Below are 25,437 nucleotides of genomic sequence, written 5' to 3'. Positions count from 1 at the left end.
AGTCTCGCGTCCTCCTGATTTTGCCTCTCTTAGTACCAATAGCAGGGTTACCGCCCCGCCATCTTCAGTTCTTGCTGCCAGGGTGGGCGGAGGGGAATTCCTGGGCCTTGCTGCCCAGTGTGGTGGTTATTCGGCGCTTGAAATGCAGCAAGTACGAAACTGATGTCTGTAAGTGTACATTGTACACTAGGTTTCAAAGAATTTGCACGGTAAAAAGAACGCAAAACCTCTCCAACTTCATATTGATTACATGTTGAAATGATAATATTTGGAGTCTCTTGCATTAAATAAAACATTAAAATTAATTCCACCTGTTTCTTTTTTGTGGCTTAAGTTTTTTAATTGAAGTATAGTTGATTTACAATGTTGTGTTAGTTTCAAGTGTACAAGACAGTGATTCAGTTATACATATGTGTATATAGCTATTCTTTGTCAGATTCTTTTCCATTATAGGTTATTATAAGATTGGATATAGTTCCCTGTGCTATACAGTAGGTCCTTGTTATCTATTTTATAATAAGTGTGCATCTTTTAATCCCAAATTCCTAATTTATCCCTCCCTCTATTTTCTGTGTGTGGCTACTAGAACATTTAAAATTACGTATGTGGCTCTAGTTATATTTCTGTTGGACGGAGCAGGTCTGGGGAAGGGGGAAGAAAGGGAAAAAAAACTGGAGAGGGGAAGAAAGGGGGTTGCTCTTAAGATTCTTAAAGTTTTCTTTCTCTAAGCGGCAGGGATCTTATTTTGCGACCTCTGTAAGAATCCTTGTCGCCCTTACCTTCTGCTCCTTGTGCTGTCTTATAATGCAAAGTGCCTGTACTTGGACCTAGAAAGTATTGTAGGTATCATAGGACAAAGATAGTAGAAGAGCGTATTATTTTTCCTCCTTGTGTCTCAAGAGCTTTGGAGAACAAGAGGTCATTTGTTTATGCTGAGACGTGTGCGCCTCCCCAAGGGCCTTTCTGTGCAAGTTCCCTGGCTCCAAAAGGTCTGCATCTTCTGCTGATTGGCAGGGGGCAATTCAAGACAGAACAAAGGCAGCTAACTGGCCAATAGCAGAGGTAGGTCGAAATTTAGAGAGTTAACTCCTGGATTAGAGGGGTGGAAAAAGTTGTAGGACAAAGGAATGGAGAAAATGTACCAACGATCAGAATTAGGGGAGTTGTTAGTAAAAACATTGAACGTGGAGGCTTCCCTGGTGGCGCAGTGGTTAAGAATCCGCCTGCTGATGCAAGGGACACGGGTTCAAGCCCTGGTCCTGGAAGATCCCACATGCCGCGGAGCAACGAAGCCCGTGAGCCACAACTACTGAGCCTGCATGCCACAGCTACTGAAGCCCGCGCACCTAGGGCCAGTGTTCACAACAAGAGAAGCCACTGGAATAAGAAGCCTGCGCACGGCAAGGAAGAGTAGCCCCCGCTTGTGGCAACTAGAGAAAGCCCGCGTGCAGCAACGAAGATCCAACGCAGCCAAAAATAAATAAATAAATTTATTTTAAAAAAACATTGAACTTGACCAAAAGAGCTGGAGACATCCCTGTAAAGATTTGGAAAACAGGATAACACGATCAGAAGGGGCACCATTTTTGAGAAGAGGACAGGAAGAAGGGAGCTAGTAAGAGAGAGAATGGTCATGGTTGGAAGTAACCAGAGCTTGAGTAAAAGTTTTGTGTTTCACCACTGCGTGACCACCTCCCTCCGGCCTGCCTTTGGATGAAAAAGAGTATAAATGAAAATAAACTGGATGCTCCTCCAGTCTCTCAGGCCTGGGCCCGAACATCTAGAAGACGTGCTAGGACCCAGCAGGCGTAAACTGCTTCGGGACTGGGCAGACTGCCAAGCGCCTGCAGGATCCTGCTAAGCGAGGGGGCAGGTTCTGGGCACTCCCTGGAGGAGGAGTGCCACCCACATCACCAGCAGGACGCCTGGCCCCGCCCCTCCCCGCACTCTCCAGAGATTTTGAGAAGCAGGAAAGAGCAGTGGTCAGCGTATCACCATCCTCATCCTCTACAACTCCAGTAGTGCCATTGAAGTCTTCCATTAAAACTCCCTGCAGGGCTGTTTTCTGTTAACCTCAAGAAGTAAAGCATCACCGAAGGCTACGTCCCCATTGTCAGCAACAAGATACAGCCCTCCTGATGTCATCAGTGTGTGATTATCACCCGCTCTGGCCCACTGCTGGTCCCAGAGATACAGCATATTCTCTGTGCTACAGGGGCTCTAAGAGTTTGTTTCTGCTTCCCCACAACCCTAGAAGATGCAGAAGCCCCAGAGCAGCCTTGTGGGAGTAATCCTCTAGGCAGGCCTGGTTTTCCCCAACACCAAAGCCCCCCTCCCACCATAAGCCAATTTGACCACGTCTTACAGAAGAGTAAGGCCTGCCTGCCATCTCCAGCCAGCCCTGTACACCTTCTCATCTTGTATGCAAACAGGGACCTTTCAATTTCTATTGGCCAGGATTTCCAATACAATGTTGAATAGAAGTGATGAGAATGGACATCCTTGCCTTGCTCTCCATCTTAGGGGGAAAGCATTCAGTCTTTCACCATTAAGCATGATATTAACTATAGGCTTTTTGTAGCTGCCCTTTATCAGGTTAACAAAGTTCCCTTCTCTCCCAGTGTGCTGAAAATTTTTATCATGACTGGTTATTGAATTTTATCCAATTTTTTGGCATCAATTGATGCAATTTTGTGTTTCTTCTTAAGATTATTGACATGATGCATTATATTGATTTTAAAATATTGAGTCAGGCTTGTATTTATCGAATAAACCCCACTTGGCTGGTTGCTGTGTAAAAAAAAGCAATAACAAAATAAACAGGACTACACTGTGGTGTAGAATGCAAATTTGTAAGGCTTTTAAAATAGAAAATTCAAAGAAATTAATTTTTTATAATTTTTTTATTGAAATATAGTTGATTTACAATGTTGTATTAGTTTTTGGTGTTCAGCAAAGTGATTCAGATATATATATATCTATAGATAGGTCGACAGATATATAGATAGATATTCTTTTTCATATTTTTTTCAAGTGTGGTTTACTACAGGATATTGAATATAGCTCCCCGTGCTACACAGTAGGACCTTGTTGTTTATAAAGTCATTCTATATGTAATAGTTTGCATCTGCTAATCCCAAACTTCCAATACATCCCTCTCCCACCCCCCCTCCCCCTTCACAACCACAACTCTGTTCTGTATGTCTGTGAGTCTGTTTCCGTTTCATAAATAATTTCATTTGTGTCATATTTTAGATTCCACATATAAGTGATATCATACGGTATTTGTCTTTCTCTTTCTGACTCACTTCACTTAGTATGATAATCTCTAGGCCCACCCATCCATGTTGTTGCAAATGGAATTATTTTGTTCTGTTTTATTGCTGAGTAGTATTCCATTGTGTGTGTATATATATGTATATATATATATGTGTGTGTGTATATATATATGCCACATCTTCTTTATCCATTCATCTGTTGATGGACATTTAGGTTGCTTCCATGTCTTGGCTATTATAAATAGTGCATTGGGGTGCATGTATCTTTTCAAATTAGAGTTGCTATATGATCCAGCAACCCCACTCCTGGGCATATATCTGGACAGAACTCTAATTCTAATTTTAGTTTTTTGAGGAACCTCCATATTGTCCTCCATAGTGGCTGTACCAACTTACATTCCCACCAACAGTGTAGGAGGGTTCCCTTTTCTCCACACCCTCTCCAGCACTTGTTATTTGTCAACTTTTTAATGATGGTCATTCTGACCAGTGTGAGGTGTACTCTCTTTGTAGTTTTGATTTGAATTGCTCTAATAATTAGTGATGTGGAGCATCTTTTCATATGCCTGTTGGCCATCTGTATGTCTTCTTTGGAGAAATGTCTAATTAGGTCTTCTGCCCATTTTTTGTTTGGATTGTTTGGTTTTTTTGTTATTGAGTTCTATGAGCTGTTTATATATTTTGGAAATTAAGCCCTTGTTGGTTGCATCATTTGCAAATATCTCCTCCCAGTCCGTAGGTTGCCTTTTGGTTTTGTTTATGGTTTTCTTTGCTGTGCAAAAGCTTAAAGTTTGATTAGGTCCTATTTGTTTATTTTTGCTTTTATGTCTATTGCCTTTGGAAACTGACCTAAGAAAGCATTGGTACAATGTATATCAGAGAATGTTTGCCATGGGAGACGGACCTAAGAAAACATTAGTACAACCTATGTCAAAGAATGTTTTACCTATGTTCTCTTCTAGGAGTTTTATGGTGTCATGTCTTATATTTAAGTCTTTAAGCCATTTTGAGTTTATTTTTATGTGTGGTGTGAGGGTGTATTCTAACTCCATTGATTTACATGTGGCTGTCCAGCTTTTCCAACATTGCTGAAGAGACTGTCTTTTCTCCATTGTATATTCTTGCCTCCTTTGTCAAAGATTAATTGACCGTAGGTGTGTGGATTTATTTCTGCACTCTCTATTCTGTTCCATTGATCCATATGTCTGTTTTTGTGCTAATACCACACTGTTTTGATTACTGTAGCTTTGTAGTATTGTCTGAAGTCTGGGAGGGTTATGCCTCCTGCTTTGTTCTTTTTCCTCAGGATTGCTTTGGCAATTCTGGGCCTTTTCTGGTTCCATATGATTTTTAGGATTATTTGTTCTAGTCCTGTGAAAAATGCCATGGGTAATTTGATAATTAAATCTGTAGATTGCTTTGGGTAGTATAGCCATTTTAACAGTATTAATTCTTCCAATACAAGAGCATGGGTTATCTTTCCATTTCAAAGAAATTAATTTCTTAATGTAGGCTATGCCCCAAACTCCAGGGAGACACGGGTTCTCTCTCCTGTGCCATTACGAGTATTTGGTGGAAAAGTAAAGAACGAACACTTTATTAATTTTATTTGCCTACTTGTATCTCTCTCTCTACTGAAAGTAAGCTTTAGAGCACAGGATCCATTTCCTGCTGATCTTCAAATCCATAGTGCAGATCTGGGCACTTAGAACATAATACATAAATTCAGAATAAATGAAAAAATGAATTAATGAATGAATTCACTTACACTGTCATAGACATTTTATATGTTTTACCTCATTTGGAAATCAAAAGAGGATGCAATCAAGAGATGTGAGTAAATGTAGATAACGTGGATAATACCGCCTTTATTTATGTAGCAGTAGAGTTTGCAAAGTTTGTGTCCATCCATTATTTTACCTGACTATATGAGGTTGGCAGGGTAGTTATTTAATGTGAAGTAACTGAGAACAGGAGAAGTTAATTTGCTCGTCCAAGGTCACACAGCTAATAGATGACCAAGTCAAGGCTAGAAAGCAGGTCTCCTGATATCTAATATAGTTCTTAAAAATAATGGTATTAAAAGAAAGTGAAAGACTTCCCTGGTGGTGCAATGGTTAAGAATCCGCCTGCCAATGCAAGGGACACAGGTTCGAGCCCTGGTCCGGGAAGATCGCACATGCCGCGGAGCAACTAAGCCTGTACGCCACAACTACTGAGCCTGCGCTCTAGAGCCCGCGAGCCACTACTGAGCCCACGTGCCACAACTACTGAGGCCTGCGTGCCTAGAGCCCATGCTCCGCAACGAGAGAAGCCACTGCAGTGGGAAGCCCACGCACAGCAACGAAGAGTAGCCCCCCACTAGCCATAACTAGAGGAAGCCCATGCACAGCAATGAAGACCCAACCCAGCCAAAAGTAAATAAATAAATAAATAAATTTTTTTTTAAAAAAAAGAAAGAAAGAGAGGGACTTTCCTGGCGGTCTAGTGGTTAGGACTCTGTGCTTCCACTGCAGGGGGCCCAGGTTCGATCCCTGGTTAGGGAATTACGATTCCACAAGCCACATGGTGTGGGCCAAAAAAATAAATTAAAAAAAAAGGAAGTGAAAAATGTCTAGTAATAAAAAAGAAATAAACTCATTTTATAACGTAGCTGTTACGCTTCCAGCTACATCAACTAAGAATGTTCCAGAAACAAGCAAGTAAAGGATTGAGCAAAGCATATAAATCTCAAGTTCGGAGCTATCTTTGACAATGGCACATAGAGAGATTTAACCATGCAATTCGTGACATGCAGTGTCACTCCGACAATTTTGTAAAGGGAAACACAAGGAATGGCACTTCACAAAAGCAGATGCTTCAGGCCACATTAAAGAAAATGCAACTACTAAGTGTTTAATAGTTATTTTTTCCCCATGTTTCTAACCATTTGGAGTTAAAAATATCCAAGCTGCAGTTCCCATCCTCTTTCCAGTTCACTTCAATGTGTCCATACCAAAATTGAGTAGTAGAACAAAGGAATACTGTGATCCAGTGGAATCATGCTCTAGTTAAACCATGTTTCTAAATCAGCATATCGGAACATCAGAAAGGAAACTAAATGTGCCATGGTAGGCCAGTGTGTCAGCTCCAGAGGCTACATCATAACTTTCATAGGGTGCCAACAGGGCCAGACTAGCTTATTCCCTGGGCTTCCTAACTTGACTCACTTTTTCCTTCCCCATTGCCCAAAATCTAAATATGTTTCTCTCAAACTGACATTGCAAATGTGATCACATCACACTCCTCTTTAAAATCCTTTGCTGGACAGCTCAATGCAATGTGGGTCCTGGATTGGACAAAAAAAGGACCTTAGTGGAAAAACTGGTGGAATCCCAATGAAGTCTGTAGTGTAGCTAATAGTATTGTACCAACCTTGATTTCTTAGTTTGATCATTCTACCGTGGTTATGTAAGATGTTTATGTTAAGGGAAGTTCAGTGAATGAGACCTTGCTGTACTACTTTTGCAACACTTCAGTAAACCTAAAATTATCTTGAAATAAAAAGTGGAAAACATCTTGTCCTGGTTCTTCATTGCCCTAAGGATTAAGTACAAACTCTGCCTTTGCTCGGGAAGACCTGCATGACCTAACCCTTCACCCTCACATACATACACTGCTCCAGCATCAAAATTTTGTGCAGGGGAGGAGGGTGGAGGATGGAGATGCCACTCCCATAGTCAATCTACTCTCTGATCCTGCTCCAAAGAACTACTTTCAGTTACACGAAGAGGCCGTTCTCTCTAGTCTCTGAACAAATTGATCCTTGCTGTTCCTTGGTATAGTAGCCTCTGCAGACCCTGCCACCCTCCTCTCCCACCTTTTGCTTGGCTGAAATCTTGCTTGTATATTTCAGTTAATGTGGAAAGTTACCTTTCCTAGCATATCTTCCCTGACAGCCCCCCACTCCGCATATATACCACACCACACACACATACCACAGAGTTGGATTAAGTGCCCCTTGTATGTGCTCCCACTACACCCTGTGTATACTTGTGATTTGTCACTTTCACACTGTATTAAAGTTCTGTCTGCCTCCCCCATTTAGTCAATTGTTAACTCTGGATCTTCTCCTTTTATCCACACCTACCACTTTCGTACAAGGCAGCCACTGAAATAGCTTGATTTCACAGGCTTAACACTTTGAAGATTAAGTTTTCCATCTGAGTAATTATTCATGTAATTTATATGCTCTGTGATATGGTGAGAATGGAGAGTTTTAGTTTTTTCCCTGATACTATAGAGTTTCTGACTGAATTGTATTTCTGCACCAATATCAACTTGTTATCAAAAGGGTACCTATATTCCTTTATTACAGGGATCATTGAGAAATGATCACCACAGACTTCCCTGGTGGTCCAGTGGGTAAGACTCTGCGCTGACAATGCAGCGGGCTCGGTGTTCGATCCCTGGTCTGGGAACTAAGATCCCACATGCCACCCGGTGTGGCCAAAAAAAAGAGAGAGAGAGAGAGAAAAGGGAAGTGTCATGGCAGATTCATCGGTCTCTGGCTTGCACAACTGGATGGATGGTGGAACCATTCACTAAGGCATGGCATATTGAAAGAGGACTAGATTTAAGGGGATAGAGAGAGATTAAGAGGGGTTTTGGGGGGACCTATTGTACTTGAGGAGACTTGAGAGTTACAAATTGAGATATCAAACATGCAGCTGAACATATAGCCATGGAATGGGAGATGCAAATTTGGAAGTTGATGGCTTATGGATGATAAAAGAAATCACTTATTGGGAGAGTACAGAATGAGAAGAGAAGAGGATCCAGGGCAAGTCTTTGAAAAAAATTCAACAAATTTGTAGTCTAGTAGAGAAGGATAGGCAAGCTGCAGAGTTGTTAGAGAGAGATCAGGCAGAGATGTAGGTGGAAAGCCAGAAGAATGTGTTGTTAAATACAAAAGAGCTTGGAAGCCCAAAGGAAGAGAGTGTTTCAAGGAGAAAGTGGCCAAGAACAAAAAAAGGCCAAGTAAAATAGCAGAAAACATCTTATCTTTTAGATGTGCTGACACAGATGTCATTTCCGACATGAAAGAGCTATTCTGGGGAAATGATCTGGATAAAAGCCAGATTGGAGTGGGTTAAGAATTGAGTGACAGGTGATAAAATGGAGTAGCTGGTATAGATAACTCTTTCCTTTTTGACAACTCTTTCTTTTATTTGATTTTTAATTATATAAGTAATACATAAATATATTTTCCTTTAAAAAATGAAAACGTTACAGACAGGACTAAAATCCTCTTTGACCGCTGCTACCAATCCTGGTCGTCTTCCTCACCTTTCAGAGGTAACCATAGTTATTCGTTTGGTATGTCCTTCCTGGCCTTTTTCTGGGTATTAACATATTAATGTTATAGATAATAACATAATTTAATGTACACACATATATATACATGTGCATATGTTTTACATAAACATATATTAAATAGTATAACATGATGTATAGAATGAGCCACTTCATTATTTTAATAAACGCACTACCGATATTACATACTGTATCATAATTTATTTGGCATTCCTATACTGATAGTCATTTAAGTTGTTTCTATTTTTTCCCCAGTCGCTCACAATTCTGCAGAAAACTGCCTTATATACACTCACCCTGTCAAAGAAGGCAACAAGAAGGGAATGCTCATTTAAATTTTAATAGACACTGCTTGCACTTTTTATATTTTAATAGTTACTGTACTACCAAACTGCCCTCCCAAATGGCTGTAACAATTTTCCCTCCCACCAGCAGTGGGAGTCTCATAAGACTATTGACTACCCATTATCCCACACCAGCAACAACTCTTTCAAGATGTTCGGCTGTGGAGGGGAGGAAAACTATCCTGTGGTAGCCAGAAGGGGATGAAAGATTGAAAGAGACAGTTTTGTATGTGAGAAAGGCTTGAGCATGTTTTATTTTTTTGTTTTGTTTTGTTTTTTTAAATTAATTTTTATTGGAGTATAGTTGATTTACAATGTTGTGTTAAAGTATGTTTTAGTGTGCATGAGAAAGCTCCAGTTGAGAAGGAGAGGTTGAATATACGTGAGGAAAAAGAGATAATGACATAAAATTCCCAGGAAAGCAGGGGAGGACATCATCCAAGCACAAGTAAAGGAATGGCCTTCAATGAGAAGAGGCATCATTCTTCTCTTGCATTGGTTTGTGCATCAGAATTCCCTGGAGAGCTTGTTAAAACAGGTTGCTGCCCCTTCCTCCACCAGAGTTTGTGATTCTATAGATTTGGAAGTGGGGTCTGCAAATCTGCATTTCCAGCAAGTTCCCAGGCACTGCTGACTCTCCTGTTCTGTTCTGGGGAATTAATTACACTTTGGAAACCACTATCCTATGTAGCAGGGGAAAAGGAAGGTAGGGTGGGTGTAGAGATGGGTAAGATACGTGTGTTTGGTCGCCAGACGATGACAGGAGTTCCTATCTAACGGCTTCTATTTTCTCTATGAAATAAGAGTTGTGGTCAAATATTGAACGTGTGGGAGCAGGTGGGAGGTGGTGCTAGGGTAGGAGGTTAGAGGAGAGTGGAGAAAGTTGTAAAAAATGGTTGCAGAAGGAAGGTGAGTGAATTGACCAAAAATATGTAGTAAAATTCCTGGGCCATATTGAAGTCTCATTTGAGGTCTATGATCATGGATTTTACAATAGGCTCAATCTGCCCAATTGTGTGACTTTTTCCAGTAGACATGGAGAAAGTAAAACATCAGTTTTACCCAAGACTGAAGTTTTGCTACTCTAGTGTCTCAAGAAGACATCCAGCAGCTCATGCTAGAAATCTGGCATCACCATTGATTCCTCCCTCACCCTGCATAACCAATGCATCATTAATATTAATAGCTAACACTTAATATCAATCATGCTTATTATGCTCTAAGAAATGTTATGTATATTAACTCATTTCATCCTGATACTTCCTATAACTCCTATTATTATAGTCATTTTATAAATGAGGACACTGAAATTATGGATTTGCCCGAATCCATGCAGCTAGGAAGTGGCAGAGCCAGGCTTCAAACCAGACATTCTATAGCACCAGGGTCTAGTTCTTAGGTAGACTCTTCTGCACTGTTTCAACTTCCCAACTACCTTTTTTTTTTTTTTGGCCATGCCATGGGGCATGGGGAAATCTTAGTTCCCTGACCAGGGAAGTGCTGAGTCCTAACCACTGGACCGCCAGGGAACTCCCCCAACTATCTTTCTGATCTATCCACTTTTCACCCTGTCCACAACCCCTATCCTAGTCCAAGCCACGCCATAGCTCACACAGCCTTAAAGTCCTTTTTCCAGCTTCCATGCTTGCCCCTTTATGACTCATTCTCCACGGAGCTGCCAGAGTCAGCTTTCAAAAATACCAATCAGCTCAAGTGCTTCTCCTGGATTAAAGCTTTTCGGTGGCTCCCACTGTTCTTAGCATAAACCCTGCAAATCCTCCCTATGACTTAAAGCATCCTGGATAATCTGACACTTTCCTAACCTTCTGGCTAGATTAACTGTCACTGTTTTCCCTAAATCACCATATTCCAGCCTTAGTGGCTTCCTTTAAGTTCTTCACATACTTCTCATTCTTTTCCTCACCAGGGCCTTTGCACATGCTGTTGCTACTATCTAGAATGTTCTTCCCATGAGCGATTGCTTTTTATCCTTGAACTCTCAGCTTCCATGACAGTACCTCCAGGGAGATCTTCCCTGGCTATTGTAAGTAGGCCTCCTACACTTGCACACACATTTTTAAAAGCATTCTCTATTACTGCAGCTTACTTTATTCAAAAAATAGTGGTTTTCAGACAAATATCTTATATTAATGCATATGTGGAACCTGGAAAATGGTACAGATGAACCAGTTTGCAGGGCAGAAATAGAGACACAGATGTAGAGAACAAACGAATGGACACCAAGAGGGGAAAGTGGTGGTGGGGAGTGGTGGTATGATGAACTGGGAGATTGGGATTGACATATATACACTAAGATGTACAAAATAGGTAACTAATAGGAACCTGCTGTTTAAAAAATAAAATAAAATAAAATTCAAAAAAAGTAGTGGATTTCACTATTTTTTGTTTGTTTTCTTGCTTATTTTCTCACACCCCCACCACTAAATGTAAACTTCATGAGGGCAGGGACCAAGTGCATTTTATTCAGCATTGTATACCAGTCCCTACCATAGTGACCGACACAGAGTAGGTACCCAGTGGATATTTGGCAAGGGAATGAATTAATGAACTGGGGGCAGCCGAGTAGTCACGTCAGACAGGAAGCTGGATATGCAGGTTGAGGAGCCCAAGGGAGGGATCTGGCACAGATATATAAACGCTGGGGCTGGGAATTCCCTGGCGATCGAGTGGATAGGACTCCACGCTTCCACTTCAGGGGGTCCAGATTCAATCCCTTGTTAGGAAGCTAAGATTCTGCAAGCCGCAGGTGCAGCAAAAAACAAAACAAAACAAAACAAAACAAAAAATCCCCAGCCTGAGGCTATAGAGATAGTATTGTAGAGGACCCCCTGGGAATGGGTGAGATTACCTAAAGGATGAGGAAAGAATGAATAAACAAGAGGCTCTAGCAATGAGACTGAAAAAACTCTAATATTTAAAGATGGACTAGACAAGTCCCTCCCATCAGGAAATTTGCACAAGCCTCTTAGATAGCCTAATCCACCAGAGGGCAAACAGCAGAAGCAAGAAGAACTACAATCCTGCAGCCTGTGGAACAAAAACCACATTCACAGAAAGGTAGACAAGATGAAAAGGCAGAGGGCTATGTACCAGATGAAGGAACAAGATAAAACCGCAGAAAAACAACTAAATGAAGTGGAGATAGGCAACTTTCCAGAAAAAGAATTCAGAATAATGATGATCAAGATGATCCAGGACCTTGGAAAAACAATGGAGGCAAAGATTGAGAAGATGCAAGAAATGTTTAACAAAGACTTAGAAGAATTAAAGAACAAACACCTAGAAGAATTAAAGAACAAACAGAGATGAACAATACAATAACTGAAATGAAAAATACACTAAAAGGAATCAATAGCAGAATAACTGAGGCAGAAGAATGGATAAGTGACCTGGAAGACAGAATGGTGGAATTCACTGGCGTGGAACACAATAAAGAAAAAGAAATTAAAAGAAATGAAGACAGCCTAAGAGACCTCTGGGACAACATTAAATGCAACAACATTCACATTATAGGGGTCCCAGAAGGAGAAGAGAGGGAGAAAGGACCCAAGAAAATATTTGAAGAGACTATAGTCGAAAACTTTCCTAACATGGGAAAGGAAATAGCCACCCAAGTCCAGGAAGCACAGAGAGTCCCATACAGGATAAACCCAAGGAGAAACACGCCAAGACACATAGCAATCAAATTGGCAAAAATTGAAGACAAAGAAAAATTATTGAAAGCAGCAAGGGAAAAATGACAAATAACATACACGGGAACTCCCATAAGGTTAACAGCTGATTTCTCAGCAGAAACACTACAAGCCAGAAGTGAGTGGCATGACATATTTAAAGTGATGAAAGGGAAGAACCTAAAACCAAGATTACTCTACCCAGCAAGGATCTCATTCAGATTCGATGGAGAAATCAAAAGCTTTACAGACAAGCAAAAGCTAAGAGAATTCAGCACCACCAAATCAGCTCTACAACAAATGCTAAAGGAACTTCTTTAAGTAGGAAACACAAGAAAAGAAAAGGACCTACAAAAACAAAACCATAACAATTAAGAAAATGGTAAAAGGAACATACATATCGATAATTACCTTACATGTGAATGGATTAAATGCTCCAACCAAAAGACACAGGCTTGCTGAATGGATATAAAAACAAGACCCATATATATGCTGTCCACAAGAGACCCACTTCAGACCTAAGGACACATACAGACTGAAAGTGAGGGGATGAAAAAAGATATTCCATGCAAATAGAAATCAAAAGAAAGCTGGAGTAGCAATACTCATATCAGATAAAATAGACTTTAAAATAGAGAATGTTACAAGAGACAAGGAAGGACACTACATAATGATCAAGGGATTGATCCAAGAAGAAGAAATAACATAACAATTATAAATATATATGCCCCCAACATAGGAGCACCTCAATACATAAGGCAACTGCTAACAGCTATAAAAGAGGAAATTGACAGTAACACAATAATAGTGGGAGACTTTAACACCTCACTTACACCACTGGACAGATCATCCAAACAGAAAATTAATAAGGAAACACAAGCTTTAAATGACACAATAGACCAGATAGATTTAATTGATATTTATAGGACATTCCATCCAAAAACAGCAGATTACACTTTCTTCTCAAGAGCGCACATAACATTCCCCAGGATACATCACATACTGGGTCACAGATCTAGCCTCAGTAAATTTAAGAAAATTGAAATCATATCAAGCATCTTTTCTGACCACAGCGCTATGAGATTAGAAATCAATTACAGGGAAAAAAATGTAAAAAACACAAACACATGGAAGCTAAACAATACGTTACTAAATAACCAAGAGACCACTGAATAAATCAAAGAGGAAATCAAAAAATACCTAGAGACAAATGACAATGAAAACACGACGATCCAAAACCTATCAGATGCAGCAAAAGCAGTTCTAAGAGGGAAGTTTTTATTTATACAAGCCTACCGCAAGAAACAAGAAAAATCTCAAATCAACAATCTAACGTTACACCTAAAGGAACTAGAGAAAGAAGAACAAACAAAACCCAAAATTAGCAGAAGGAAAGAAATCATAGAGATCAGAGCAGAAATAAATGAAATAGAAACAAAGAAAACAATAGCAAAGATCAATAAAACTAAAAGCTGGTTCTTTGAGAAGATAAACAAAATTGATAAACCATTAACCGAACTCATCAAGAAAAAGAGGAAGAGGACTCAAATCAATAAAATTAGAAATGAAAAAGGAGGATACAACAGACACTGCAGAAATAGAAAGCATCCTAAGAGACTACTACAAGCAACTCTATGCCAATAAAATGGACAACCTGGAAGAAATGGACAAATTCTTAGAAAGGTATAACCTTCCAAGACTGAACCAGGAAGAAACAGAAAATATGAACAGACCAATCACAAGAAATGAAATTGAAGCTGTGGTTAAAAATCTTCCAACAAACAAAAGCCCAGGACCAGATGACTTCACAGATGAATCCTATCAAACATTTAGAGAAGAGCTAACACCCATCCTTCTCAAACTCTTCCAAAAAATTGCAGAGGAGGGAACACTCCCAAATCATTCTATGAGGCCACCATCACCCTGATACCAAGACCAGACAAAGATACTACAATAAAAGAAAATTACAGACCAATATCACTCATGAATATAGATGCAAAAATCCTCAACAAAATACTAGCAAAAAGAATCCAACAGCACATTAAAAGGATCATACAGCATGATCAAGTGGGATTTATCCCACAGATGCAAGGATTCTTCAATATACACAAATCAATCAATGTGATACACCATATTAACAAATTGAAGGAGAAAAACCATATGATCATCTCAATAGATGCAGAAAAAGCTTTTGACAAAATTCAACACCCATTTATGATAAAAACTCTCCAGAAAGTGGGCATAGAGGGAACCTACCTCAACATAATAAAGGTCATATATGACAAACCCACAGCAAACATCATTCTCAATGGTGAAAAACTGAAAGCATTTCCTCTAAGATTAGGAACAAGACAAGGATGTCCACTCTCACCACTATTATTCAAAATAGTTTTGGAAGTCCTAGCCATGGCAATCAGAGAAGAAAAAGAAATAAAAGCAATACAATTGGAAAAGAACAAGTAAAACTGTCACTGTTTGCAGATGACATGCTACTATATATAGAGTACCCTAAACATGCCACCAGAAAACTACTAGAGCTAATCAATGAATTTGGTAAAGTTGCAGGATACAGAATTAATGCACAGAAATCTCTTGCATTCCTATACACTAATGATGAAAAATCTGAAAGAGAAATTAAGGAAACACTCCCATTTACCACTGCAACAAAAAGAATAAAATACCTAGGAATAAACCTACCTATGGAGACAAAAGACCTGTATGCAGAAAACTATAAGACACTGATGAAAGAAATTAAAGATGATACCAACAGATGGAGAGATATACCATGTTCTTGGATTGGAATAATCAACATTGTGTAAATGACTATATTACCCAAAGCAATCTACAGATTCAATGTAATCCCTATCAAATTACCAATGGCATTTTTCACAGAACTGGAACAAAAAATCTTAAAATTTGTATGGAGACACAAAAGACCCCAAATAGCTAAAGCAGTCTTGAGGGAAAAAAACAGAGCTGGAGGAATCAGATTCCCTGACTTCAGACTATACTACAAAGCTACAGTCATCAAGACAATATGGACTGGCACAAAAACAGAAATATAGATCAATGGAACACGATAGAAAGCCCAGAGGTAAACCCATGCACCTATGGTCAACTAATCTATGACAAAGGAGGCAAGGATATACAATGGGGAAAAGACAGCCTCTTCAATAAGTGGTGCTGGGAAAACTGGACAGCTGCATGTAAAAGAATGAAATTAGAACACTCCCTAACACCATACACAAAAATAAACTCAAAATGGATTAAAGACCTAAATGTAAGACTGTACACTATAAAACTCTTAGAGGAAAACATAGGAAAAACACTCCTTGACATAAATCACAGCAAGATCGTTTTTGATCCACCTTCTAGAGTAATGCAAATAAAAACAAAAATAAACAAATGGGAAATAAAAACAAAAATAAACAAATGGGACATACATACACAAATATGTATTCAAAGCTTTTGCACAGCAAAGGAAACCATAAACAAGACGAAAAGGCAACCCTCAGAATGGGAGAAAATATTTGCAAATGAAGCAACTGACAAAGGATTCATCTCCAAAATTTACAAGCAGCTCATGCAGCTCAACAACAAAAAAACAAACAACCCAATCCAAAAATGGACAGAAGACCTAAACAGGCCTCTGGGCCTGTTTCCTCTCCTGTAAAGTGGAGGTGATCATGGCTCCCTCACGAGGCTGCCGTGGAGCCCTCTGAACGGCCCTGGCCCCCGAGGAGCCTTGGGCAGAACCCTGACTTCTCTTCAGCCCGGTTCTGTCTGACCCCGAGCCTTGGAGGCCAGCCACAGCCATCCCCAGGCCCCGGTCTCTCAGCACGTCTAGGGGCCTCCTCCCTCTCCTCTCACAGCAGCCTCTGGGCAGGACGGGCTTCTTCCTCGGAGAATGGAATCTTGGGCCGACGGCCTTCGTTAAGGTCCTGCCAAGGTCTGGCTCCCCGCCTGCCAGCTACAGAAGCTAAGGTGAGGAGGGCCAGGACTCCTGGCGACGCAGCCTCCAACTGTCCCAGGCCACCCCTGCTCGCCTTGCCTGGGGACCGCAGCCCTGGCCCCGCAGGACTCTTACCTGCAGGACTCTTACCTCATCGGCCATCTGGGTGAGGTCCCGCTTCATCGTGTATGCGTCTTCTCCATCTGTATAGTATTTGGGCTCCACTTTGCTGATCCTGGGGGCAGCAGGTGGAGAGAAGGAGGGCAACCCAAATCGGGGGCAATTCTCCTCAGCCTTCTGGCATCATCTGCTAGTGGGGCAGGGTGTCACTGCCCCCCCCAAGGACCCTTTGGGAGACATTTCCAACATGGTCTTCCCTCTGCTTTCTCCAACAGTAAGTAGCACCCAGCTCCTTTATTGCCCCCCACCCCTGGCATCCTGCCACTGCCCCTCGTCCCTAACCTGGCCACCAAGGATCTGTGTCTGTGGTTTCCTGTGAACTGAAGCCCTGAATTTGGCAGTCCCCTCCCCTCCCCTCCCCGCCCTGCTCCCTGTCACTTCCTGGGCATGCATGGCTGGCTCGTATACCTAACAACTGGAACCGGGGAGGGGTGCTGCTGCCTGGGCCTCTGTTCTTGGTGGTCGTTACCAGGCAGCGTGGCCCCTAGCCCGAGCAGCTCAGGGGCCAAGCCTGCGCTGGGAGGTGTGTATGCAGACCTGGGCACCCTGCCACTGAAAAGGGAGCCAGTCTGGATGGCCCAGAAAGGCCCTGCCAGCCTCAAGACCCTAGAACTGTCAACCACCAGAGGCATTTGCATCCAGGCCAAAGATCCTGCCTCAAATACCCAGCCCGGAGGCCACTTCCCTTCCCAACAGTCCCTCCTCGTCCCCCACCAAGCTGAAGCTGACGCTGTCTCAGTGGGCCCTCCATGGACAGCCCACCTCAGCCTCACTTTCCAGCAGCTTTCACCACAATGTACTGGGCAGAGCAGTTCCCTGCTAGGCTCTCTCTGTCCTGCGCTGGGCACACAGAGACTGCCACATCCCTGAGTGAACCCAGCCTCATCCACTAGGACACCCAGGGCTCTAGATCCCTCCGCTGCTCTTGCCACTGGCCCTTCATGCGCGGACGTGCTCAGATCTATCCTTTCTTCTGGTCCCACTTAGATGCTTCTGGGTGCCTGGTCACTCAGTTCTGCTCCTTGGCTTCTGTTCCTGTCCTGGGCCCTTGTCTCTGCTTCCGAACCTCTTCACCGTGCTGCCCTTCCAGCATAGCCGCCACCAGCATCAAGCAAGAAACACCAAGCGTCCTCCAGAAGCGCGACATGCCTCAAGCAGCCTGCAGCAGGCAGGTGCTCTGCCCCCAAGAGTGCTGTCCACAGCCCGCTCCCCCATCTCAGCTAGCCCTAGCCGCCCTCACGCCCCTGCCTGGAAGGTAGTTCAGCCCATCTCAGCCACCTGGATAAGCCAGACCTGGGGACCATCCCACTCCATGAGAAAAATGTAGATCTACTTACTGAAAGTTGAGGGTGTTGGAATAGAGGCGCAGAGCGGCCCGGTTACTGCAGGGGAATAAGGCACTGCTGAGCTGTACAGACGAGGCCAGGCAGGGACAGCACATCCAGGTCTTGCCCCTCCTCCCGGTCCCCCTCCCCACTAAGCCCACTTCCCGATCTTCTCCAAAAGCCAAGGCAGCCCAAGATCCACATCGAGGCAGTATCCCCGCTGGTGGTGGTGGGATGAATTGGGAGATTGGGATTGACATATATACACAAATATGTATAAAATAGATAACTGATAAGAACCTGCTGTATAAAAATAAATAAAATAAAATTCAAAAAAAACCCAACAAAACAGACAGTATCCCCCTACCCACCCCCCTTCCCTCGGCCCTGGCTTCCACCTCTTCCTGACATGCAGGGAGACGTATTTGGCACTGAAGTTCTCGATCATGGCTCCGCAGGCCTGGTCCACCAGCTTCTGAGCCAGGCCAAGGCGCCGGTGGGAACGCTTCACAGCCTGGTGGGAGAAAGGTGGGACCTCGGGGCGGCTCCAACTAACTTCCGCCCCCGCCCCCACCAGAGCCTGGGTGGGCCCTACGCACCAGCGAGGTGATGTGTCCATGGCGCACATTGTGCGGGCCCTCTTCCCTAGAGCAAGAAGAAAGGAGAGGGGCTAGGCGTGAACCCCAAAGTGCATCCAGTCCCGGGACGGGGGAGAGCCAGGACTCTCCAAACCCCAGGCAGCAGCCAAAAGACATGTGCAGTGTCAATGGAATACTGTTCAGTGCTAAAAAGAAAGGAGCTCTCAAGCCATGAAAAGACGTGGGGGGAGACTTCAATGCATATGACTAAGTGAAAGGTGGTCTGAAATGTTTACACACTGTATGATTCTAATCATATGACCTTCTGGAGAAGGCGAAACTATGGAGACAGTAAAGAGATCAGTGGTTCCCGGGGAGAGGGGAGGGAGGGAGGGCAGGCAGTGAAACTACTCTGTTTGATACTATAGTATCGGATACATTGTTATACCTTTGTCCATGGAACGTAGAACTCAAAGAGTAAAACAATGTAACTATGGGTTTCTGCAATAATGTAACAGTATCGGTTCACCCATTGTAACAGATGTGCCACAAGATGTTAATGTGAGAGGAAACTGAACTAAAGGAACAGTCTATTAATTAACAAAACGAAACAAAAAAACCAAACCCAACCCAACCCAGGTAGCATCCACCAGACGCGTGCGGTGTCAGTGTCCCTCCTCCCCCCACCCCCAGGTCAGGCACCGGGCTTGTCCCTCCGTCCTTGGTGACTCACATTTTGGCCAGGACATACCCCACAATCTTCCCATTCTCATCCTCAGCGACGTAAGAGAGCTGGGTGACAGGTAGGAAAGAGAAGGCAGAAAACAAGTTCCTGTCAGAGCTGGAGGCGCCCTTATCGGACACCTGGCCCCAGCGCCTGCCTGTCGCTGTGTGCATGACAGACAGAAGCCCATCGGGCAGCGAGTTCAGTGACAGCTCCTGACCTCCAGGCCAAGTGGCTTGGTTTTCCCACATCACACTGTGCCCCCTTTTCTTAACCCAGAAGAAGTGGACAGACACAGGTGGGAATACTGCCCCTACCTTGGCCCTGTTCTTCGCCCCTCTTCAAGGCGCCTCCTATCCATCTCCCGCCACCCCAGCCGGAAACACTCAGGGTCTCATTGACCCATGCGCCCCCCGGACTCTTCACGACCTCGCCGGCTCGTCCCAAGCCGACCCAGGGTGGAATTTCCTTGGCCTGGTTTCCCTCATCCCCAAATTCAACAGCTGCCCACCTGGGGCCAGGAAAGGCCATGGGAGAAATAATATTTCATCTGGTAGTTCTCGGGCAGGCACAGGAGGTTGCAGTGCTGCATGTTCATCAGGTCCTCTGGCTGCGGGAGAGGAGGGCAGTGGAATGCAGTCAGGCCGGGGGCTGCGGTGACTAAGTAGGCCTCGGTCGTGTTAGAACCCTGCTCTGTCTACTCAGCGACCCCCGCCCCCCCACAGGGCTGGGCGGGCGCTGCGACTGTCTCCGCACAGGCCTAGCTCACAGCCGCTGTGCAAAAACTGACTGTTCCAGGAATGAACGTTGAGCTCCAGGAAGCTCCCCGACACCATCCAACGGAAACCCCACATCCGGAAAGAAAGAGTTCGCAGCCCCGGCCCTGCCCCCCTGGCTCCCCCGGCCTCCTCTTCGGGTAGATCCAGCCCCACGGGGACGTGGCCTTCACTTTTCCGCGCCGGGCGGCCGAGGGCGTCCAGGGCGGCTGGCCCGGTGATCGGCCGGGCCCCTCAGGAGCACGCGCACGCAGCCACCGGGCCCCGCTCCCACGCGGCGCGGACAGCCTCCGGCCCCGGCCCCTCACCCTCGCATTGCGGATGTTCATAACGGCGGCGGGACTCGCGGCTCCCAGCGGGTCGTGAACACGCAGTCAGCTGCCACCGCGCTCCGAAGAGACGCCGGGGCTGCCAGGCCAGGGCTGTGGCTGGGGCTGTGGCTGAGTCCGGGATCGCGGGGACGGCGCCGGAAGATGACGCGTCCGCTGGAACCGACCACCGGCCGGAAGTGCGCGCCGCCGAGCCCGCACGCCGGGCCCGCCCTCCCGGCCGCTCGGCCATGCGCAGGGAGGGCCAAGGGCGGGGTGGGGCTTCTCCGCGGGGCGGGCCGGGCCAATGGCCGGGCGGACCCCGGCGCGGGGCGGGCCTGTTGGCAGGGTGGGAGGGTCCAGCGCGCGGGGCGGGTCACTGGCCCGGCGAGCAGGTGCTCTCCAGCCAAAGGCGGTGGTTGGTCCCCCACCCGACACCCCACAGACGCTCACACACAAGGGCAGTGGAGCAGGCTTGGCTTTATTCTGCGCCTCGGCGGGCGGGGTCGGCGGGCGGAGACCGGGCGCTGAGGGCCAGGGCCGGGGCCGGGGCCGAGGCCGGGGCGAGGCGGCTCAGCAGGTCACTCAGCATCTCCTCGCACATGGCGAGGCACCGCGGCACGTGGAAGCAGCCTGCGGGGAGAGGCGGGAAGGCAGGTTTGGAGGGCCGTGGGCAGCCGAGTGCCCCGAGCCCCTGGGCCCCGCCCTTTCCCCCACTCACCTTTGAAAGGACCCCCCCCTTGATGGTGAGGGCGATCTTCCCTTCTCGGTTCAGGTAGGCAAACCATTCCCCGTACTCGGGATCGCGAAACTGCAATAACAGTGAGGCAGTGACAGGCAGCGCCTGCAGGAACCGCCCAGATGCCACAGGCCTGGGAAAGGGGCGTTCACCGTTCCCACTAAACCGCTACCTCGGGGTCAGAGCCCGGGCTGACCCCCGGCTCCAGAATCAGTGCTTTTAAATGAGGTCCCGCCTCCTGGACAAATATGAAAGCAAGGGTCTTTTCCTTTTTCTTCGGGGGGGGTGGAGTTTTGAGTCTGCAGCTAGTTACCCCACTTGGGGAAGGGGCCGCAGGCTGTGAGATGAAACCTTGCAAGATGGAATTTAAAACAAAAACAAAAAACAAAAACCCTGCTTGGGACTACTGAGCTTGCGCTCTAGAGCCCATGTGCCACAAATACCGAAGCCCGCGCGCCTAGAGCCGGTGCTCCGCAACAAAAGTAGCTACCGACCGCAGTGAGAAGTCCGCGCGCAGCAACAAAGACCCAGCGCAGCCAAAAGTAAATAAATATAATTTTTAAAAAAAACTATGTAAAAAGAAACGGAACCCTGAGGAAGTACTGACCTACCATGTAACTTTGTAACAAGTTATTCCTTTGGAGCTCCTGTTCCCTGCTTCAGAGGACTGTCTTGCAGTGGATGAGATTGTAGATAGCGCTACATTGTAGACGCTACATTGTCGATATCCCGTACAGAGGTCTGACTTCTCCCTTACTCACCACAGGTCCCAAACACATCTCCCCCTCCCTCGGAGCCACCTGAAGCCTGCCCCTGCCCAGCAGCTCTGTTGACCCTTTCCAAATTCCTCGCTTCTCTCCTGCCCAGTTCCTTCCAGATGCTCCAGGATAGACCTCAGAGCCCTGGCCTAGGCCCTTCCTCCCCAGATAGAGACCTGAGTGGAACCCCTTCTCAGAAGGACCATAGAATAAATCAGTGACATTGAAGTCCACTACCAAAAATGTCTTTTTAAATGGGGACCTATGAGTAGATGTATTCTTCATAGGGGGGAAAACTAGTTCTGTATCTGTTCATTCTATGTTTCCAGTGACATTACCCATGTCATTACTTATTATTCGACTACTGGATATGACACGGGAAGATAACAAAGGATTTGACTGTTTTCCTGTCCAGCCTTTCCATGGATGTCTGAATTTTTGCTTTCTGTATTGTTATGATGATTAGTGCATAGTGAATTATCTGTTGTTTATAACTTTTGTGATTGTTTGATACAATCTCTCTTTCTTGAAAATGTATTCCTTAAATTTCACTTTATGCAGTTAAGAGCGATCACCTCGAACACATGTTCTCTATGAATGCATTCAATATTAACATATATCGCCTCTGGTCTTGTGGCTCCCGTGTTTGGAAGCAGTGACGAGCGTGTGCAGTACTTGGAGATGCCTCTCTAACCACAGCATAACACGAACACATTTGGAATTTCTACTGGTGACAAAGTCGGACACTGCTAATACTGTGGTTCACTGCTTTCATTCATGATGGACGTGAATGCTGGGTTTCAGTTAGAGGTTAGTGCAAATAAAGGTGGAATTTTCTCTCAGGTTTCAAAGTCCACAGACCTCAGAATAAGACCCCCCTGTTGTAATGCCTCCTGTACTGGGGTTTACTAATGGAGTGAGTCGTGGCTTTAGAAACACATCGGGAATCTTCCTTCATTCCCCGTCAGGCTCAGCACCCGAGGTGTCCGTCGGCAGCAGCTGGCACAGCTCATCGCTCTGCTCACGGCACTCGGGCCTCTGCGGGGGGGCTGGCTTCCTTCCTACCTCGCAGATGATTCTCTCTCCTTTGATGGGCCTGCCTATTCCCTCTTCTCCTTTCCTTCTGTACTCCAAGGTTACCTTGCCTCACGTGACCAGCCCACACCTCTCCCGCTCGACCACACTCTGACCCCTGAGCCGCTGCAGCTCCCACCCCGGGCCAGGCCCCCACTCACTAGCCAGGATGACAGCCACAGCCCGGTCTCCCTGCCTTCGCCTAGTGCCCTCTGGCCTCCCCTCCTGAAGCCCCAGCTTTTTTCCTTCCCACTAGCCCCCCAGTCCCCTGACCTTGCTTTATTTCCCAGAGCTCTCATCACCATCTATGTTTGCTGGTTTACTTGTTTATGGTCGGTCCCATCAGCACCAAATGTGAGCTCCAGTGGGGCAGGGGCCACTCTCTTGACTGAACAGAGAGCACCAGGGCCGGGACTTCCAGGAACTCTCAGACCTACTGAGGGAACACGTCCGCCGAGGGGGGGAAGGAGGGGGTGTGCCGTGCCTGCGGTCTCCTCCACACCGCTGAGACCAGGAAGCAGCACTTACCTGGCGGAAAGTGTACTCGGCCACCTGGTAGAAGATGTTCAGCAAGGCGGAGTCCCCGCTCTCACTGTAGTCCATGAGAAAGGCGATCATGGCTTCGCTGTGCGGCCACCAGAGCTTCATGGCCCACTCCAGCTGAGAGCAGAGCGGAGGCAGGCATCTGAGAGCCCTGGACCCCACTCCACCACCCCTCTCAGCAGGAGAGTCACCCCCATCTTTCAGGCCCTGGCTCAGACTCCATCTGGCCCAAGCTCTTGGAGCTTAACCACGGGATGAACGTCTCTGGGGGCCTTAACCGCCCATCAGATCGCGACCAGCTTCCTGAGCCAGATGTAGCCCAAGCGGCCCCTCCCAAAGGGCAGGGCTGGGGTGGGTGCCCCTTGAGCCCTGGAATCGAAACCCCGGCTGCTCCCACTGCTGATGCCTTAGGGTCACTCAGAGAGCCTTTCCAAGATGAAGGGCCATGTGTCTCCGCGTGGGCATGGCCTGCGCTCCCTCACGGCCTCCCTGTGCATGTGAGCTTGAGGGCCACCGGCACAGGAGTCGAGCTTCCCACTGGGGTCACACCAGGCAGGTTCACTCCTCTGAGCCCCGGGTCCCCCTCTCTGAAATGGGTGATGACAACACGCACCTCCCTGGGCAGAAAGCCTTCGACAGGCTAGTACCATGTAGCCCTGGGTACATTCCCACCTGGGTGGGGCATAGGCCATCAGCACCCTGGAAGTAGATGAGACTTCCATCATCAGGATCCCATCCAGAGCGGAAAGGCAACAATAGGAACTTGTCGATAACGTGGGCTTGAAGTTTGGGGTCACCTCTCTGGATGGCGTGACGGAACAGGAACCAGCCAGCTTCCAGCGCGTGGCCTGGTGAGCACTCGGGTAAGGCAGGCCGCGTGTCCTCCCCCAGGCGGGGGGCTCAAGCGCTGTGCTGACCGCTGACTCCCTTCCTCTCTGCCCCACTGTGGGGCCTGCTTTGAGCCCCCCAGCCCTGCCAGTCTGCCCCAGGGTCACCCTCCTGCTGCTGACACGCCAGCGTGGGAGGCCCGTCCCCCCTCCTCTGCCTGGTCCTCGGTGTCCTGAGGGCGGAGGGAGGAGGGCACTCCCCGCATCTGGAGTCCAGAACCAAGGCTGAGCTCCCCCCTCCTCCCGGGCCGCCCCCCAGCCCACCCCGCCCCTCACCTGGGTTCTGGTGTCTCCCCAAGCAGCCAGAAAGCCCCTCGCCATCCTCTGACACATTCTCCAGCACAGCCTGCCCACCCCTCTGCCGAGGGAGGAGTAGAAGGTAGCTTGGCCTTCAGCACCCCCTGACCCCCGCCCCATCATCCAACAAGAAAGACGCGCCCTCCCACGCCCCCTCCCTCCTGATCTGCAGGCTTGGGTGGCCTCGCTCAGAGGGACTTTGGAGGAGGAGCCGATTCACTCCCAAGGGTCTGGACCTGTCCTAACCCTTGCTTTGGGCCTGGGACCCTGACGTGGGGAGCGTAAGGCACTGAGCGGAGGCTGAGACCAGGGGGACTGGGCTGTGCAGAGGCCTGGGACGAAGTTGAGTCTGGCCAGGCTTCCTGCTCCCTGACGTGCCTGGGGCTCTGGCACCCACCCCGGCTCCCCCGGGGCCCTCCTTCCCTTCCTGAGGGTTCTGGGCCGCACCTCGCCCCATCTCCGCGTCTGTAAAGGGAGCCATCGGCGCCCAGCTCCGGGGGTGGGTGCGGGCGGAGGAGGCGCCCCAGGGGTGAGGCGTAGGGGGTCGCCCTGCCCCCCAGCTCCCCAGGCCCCGTCTGGCGGCCGCCGTCCGCCCGCTGCCCTGCCCCACCTGCACGTGCCGCAGAA

General features: G+C 46.6%; 1 protein-coding gene across 4 annotated transcripts in view; it reads right to left on the bottom strand.

Annotated features, from left to right (window-relative positions):
• LOC115846351 (N-alpha-acetyltransferase 10) overlaps positions 1–20,691 on the bottom strand; it is a 123,151-nt gene extending 102,460 nt beyond the window's left edge. The window contains exons 1-8 of one of the 4 annotated variants that reach the window (XM_060292143.1): positions 20,513–20,691; positions 19,940–20,038; positions 19,438–19,496; positions 18,726–18,771; positions 18,498–18,640; positions 18,139–18,183; positions 16,772–16,856; positions 2,923–16,639 (exon numbers count right to left, since the gene is read on the bottom strand). In XM_060292143.1, coding sequence (XP_060148126.1) covers positions 16,307–16,639; positions 16,772–16,856; positions 18,139–18,183; positions 18,498–18,640; positions 18,726–18,771; positions 19,438–19,496; positions 19,940–20,038; positions 20,513–20,533 — 831 coding nt within the window. In that variant the 5' untranslated portion in view covers positions 20,534–20,691 and the 3' untranslated portion in view covers positions 2,923–16,306. Of the gene's footprint in view, positions 1–2,922; positions 16,649–16,771; positions 16,857–18,138; positions 18,184–18,497; positions 18,641–18,725; positions 18,772–19,437; positions 19,497–19,939; positions 20,039–20,512 lie in introns of those variants that run through there. The other 3 variants (XM_030845003.2, XM_060292146.1, XM_060292145.1) reach the window with 3 other exon arrangements.
• Positions 20,692–25,437: the final 4,746 nt, after the last annotated feature.

The sequence above is a fragment of the Globicephala melas genome, chromosome X (genome assembly GCF_963455315.2).
Source record: "Globicephala melas chromosome X, mGloMel1.2, whole genome shotgun sequence".
Classification (NCBI taxonomy): Eukaryota; Metazoa; Chordata; class Mammalia; order Artiodactyla; family Delphinidae; genus Globicephala; species Globicephala melas.
The sequence above is the reverse complement of the archived record's forward strand: the minus strand, read 5'-3'. Positions and strand labels throughout refer to the sequence as shown.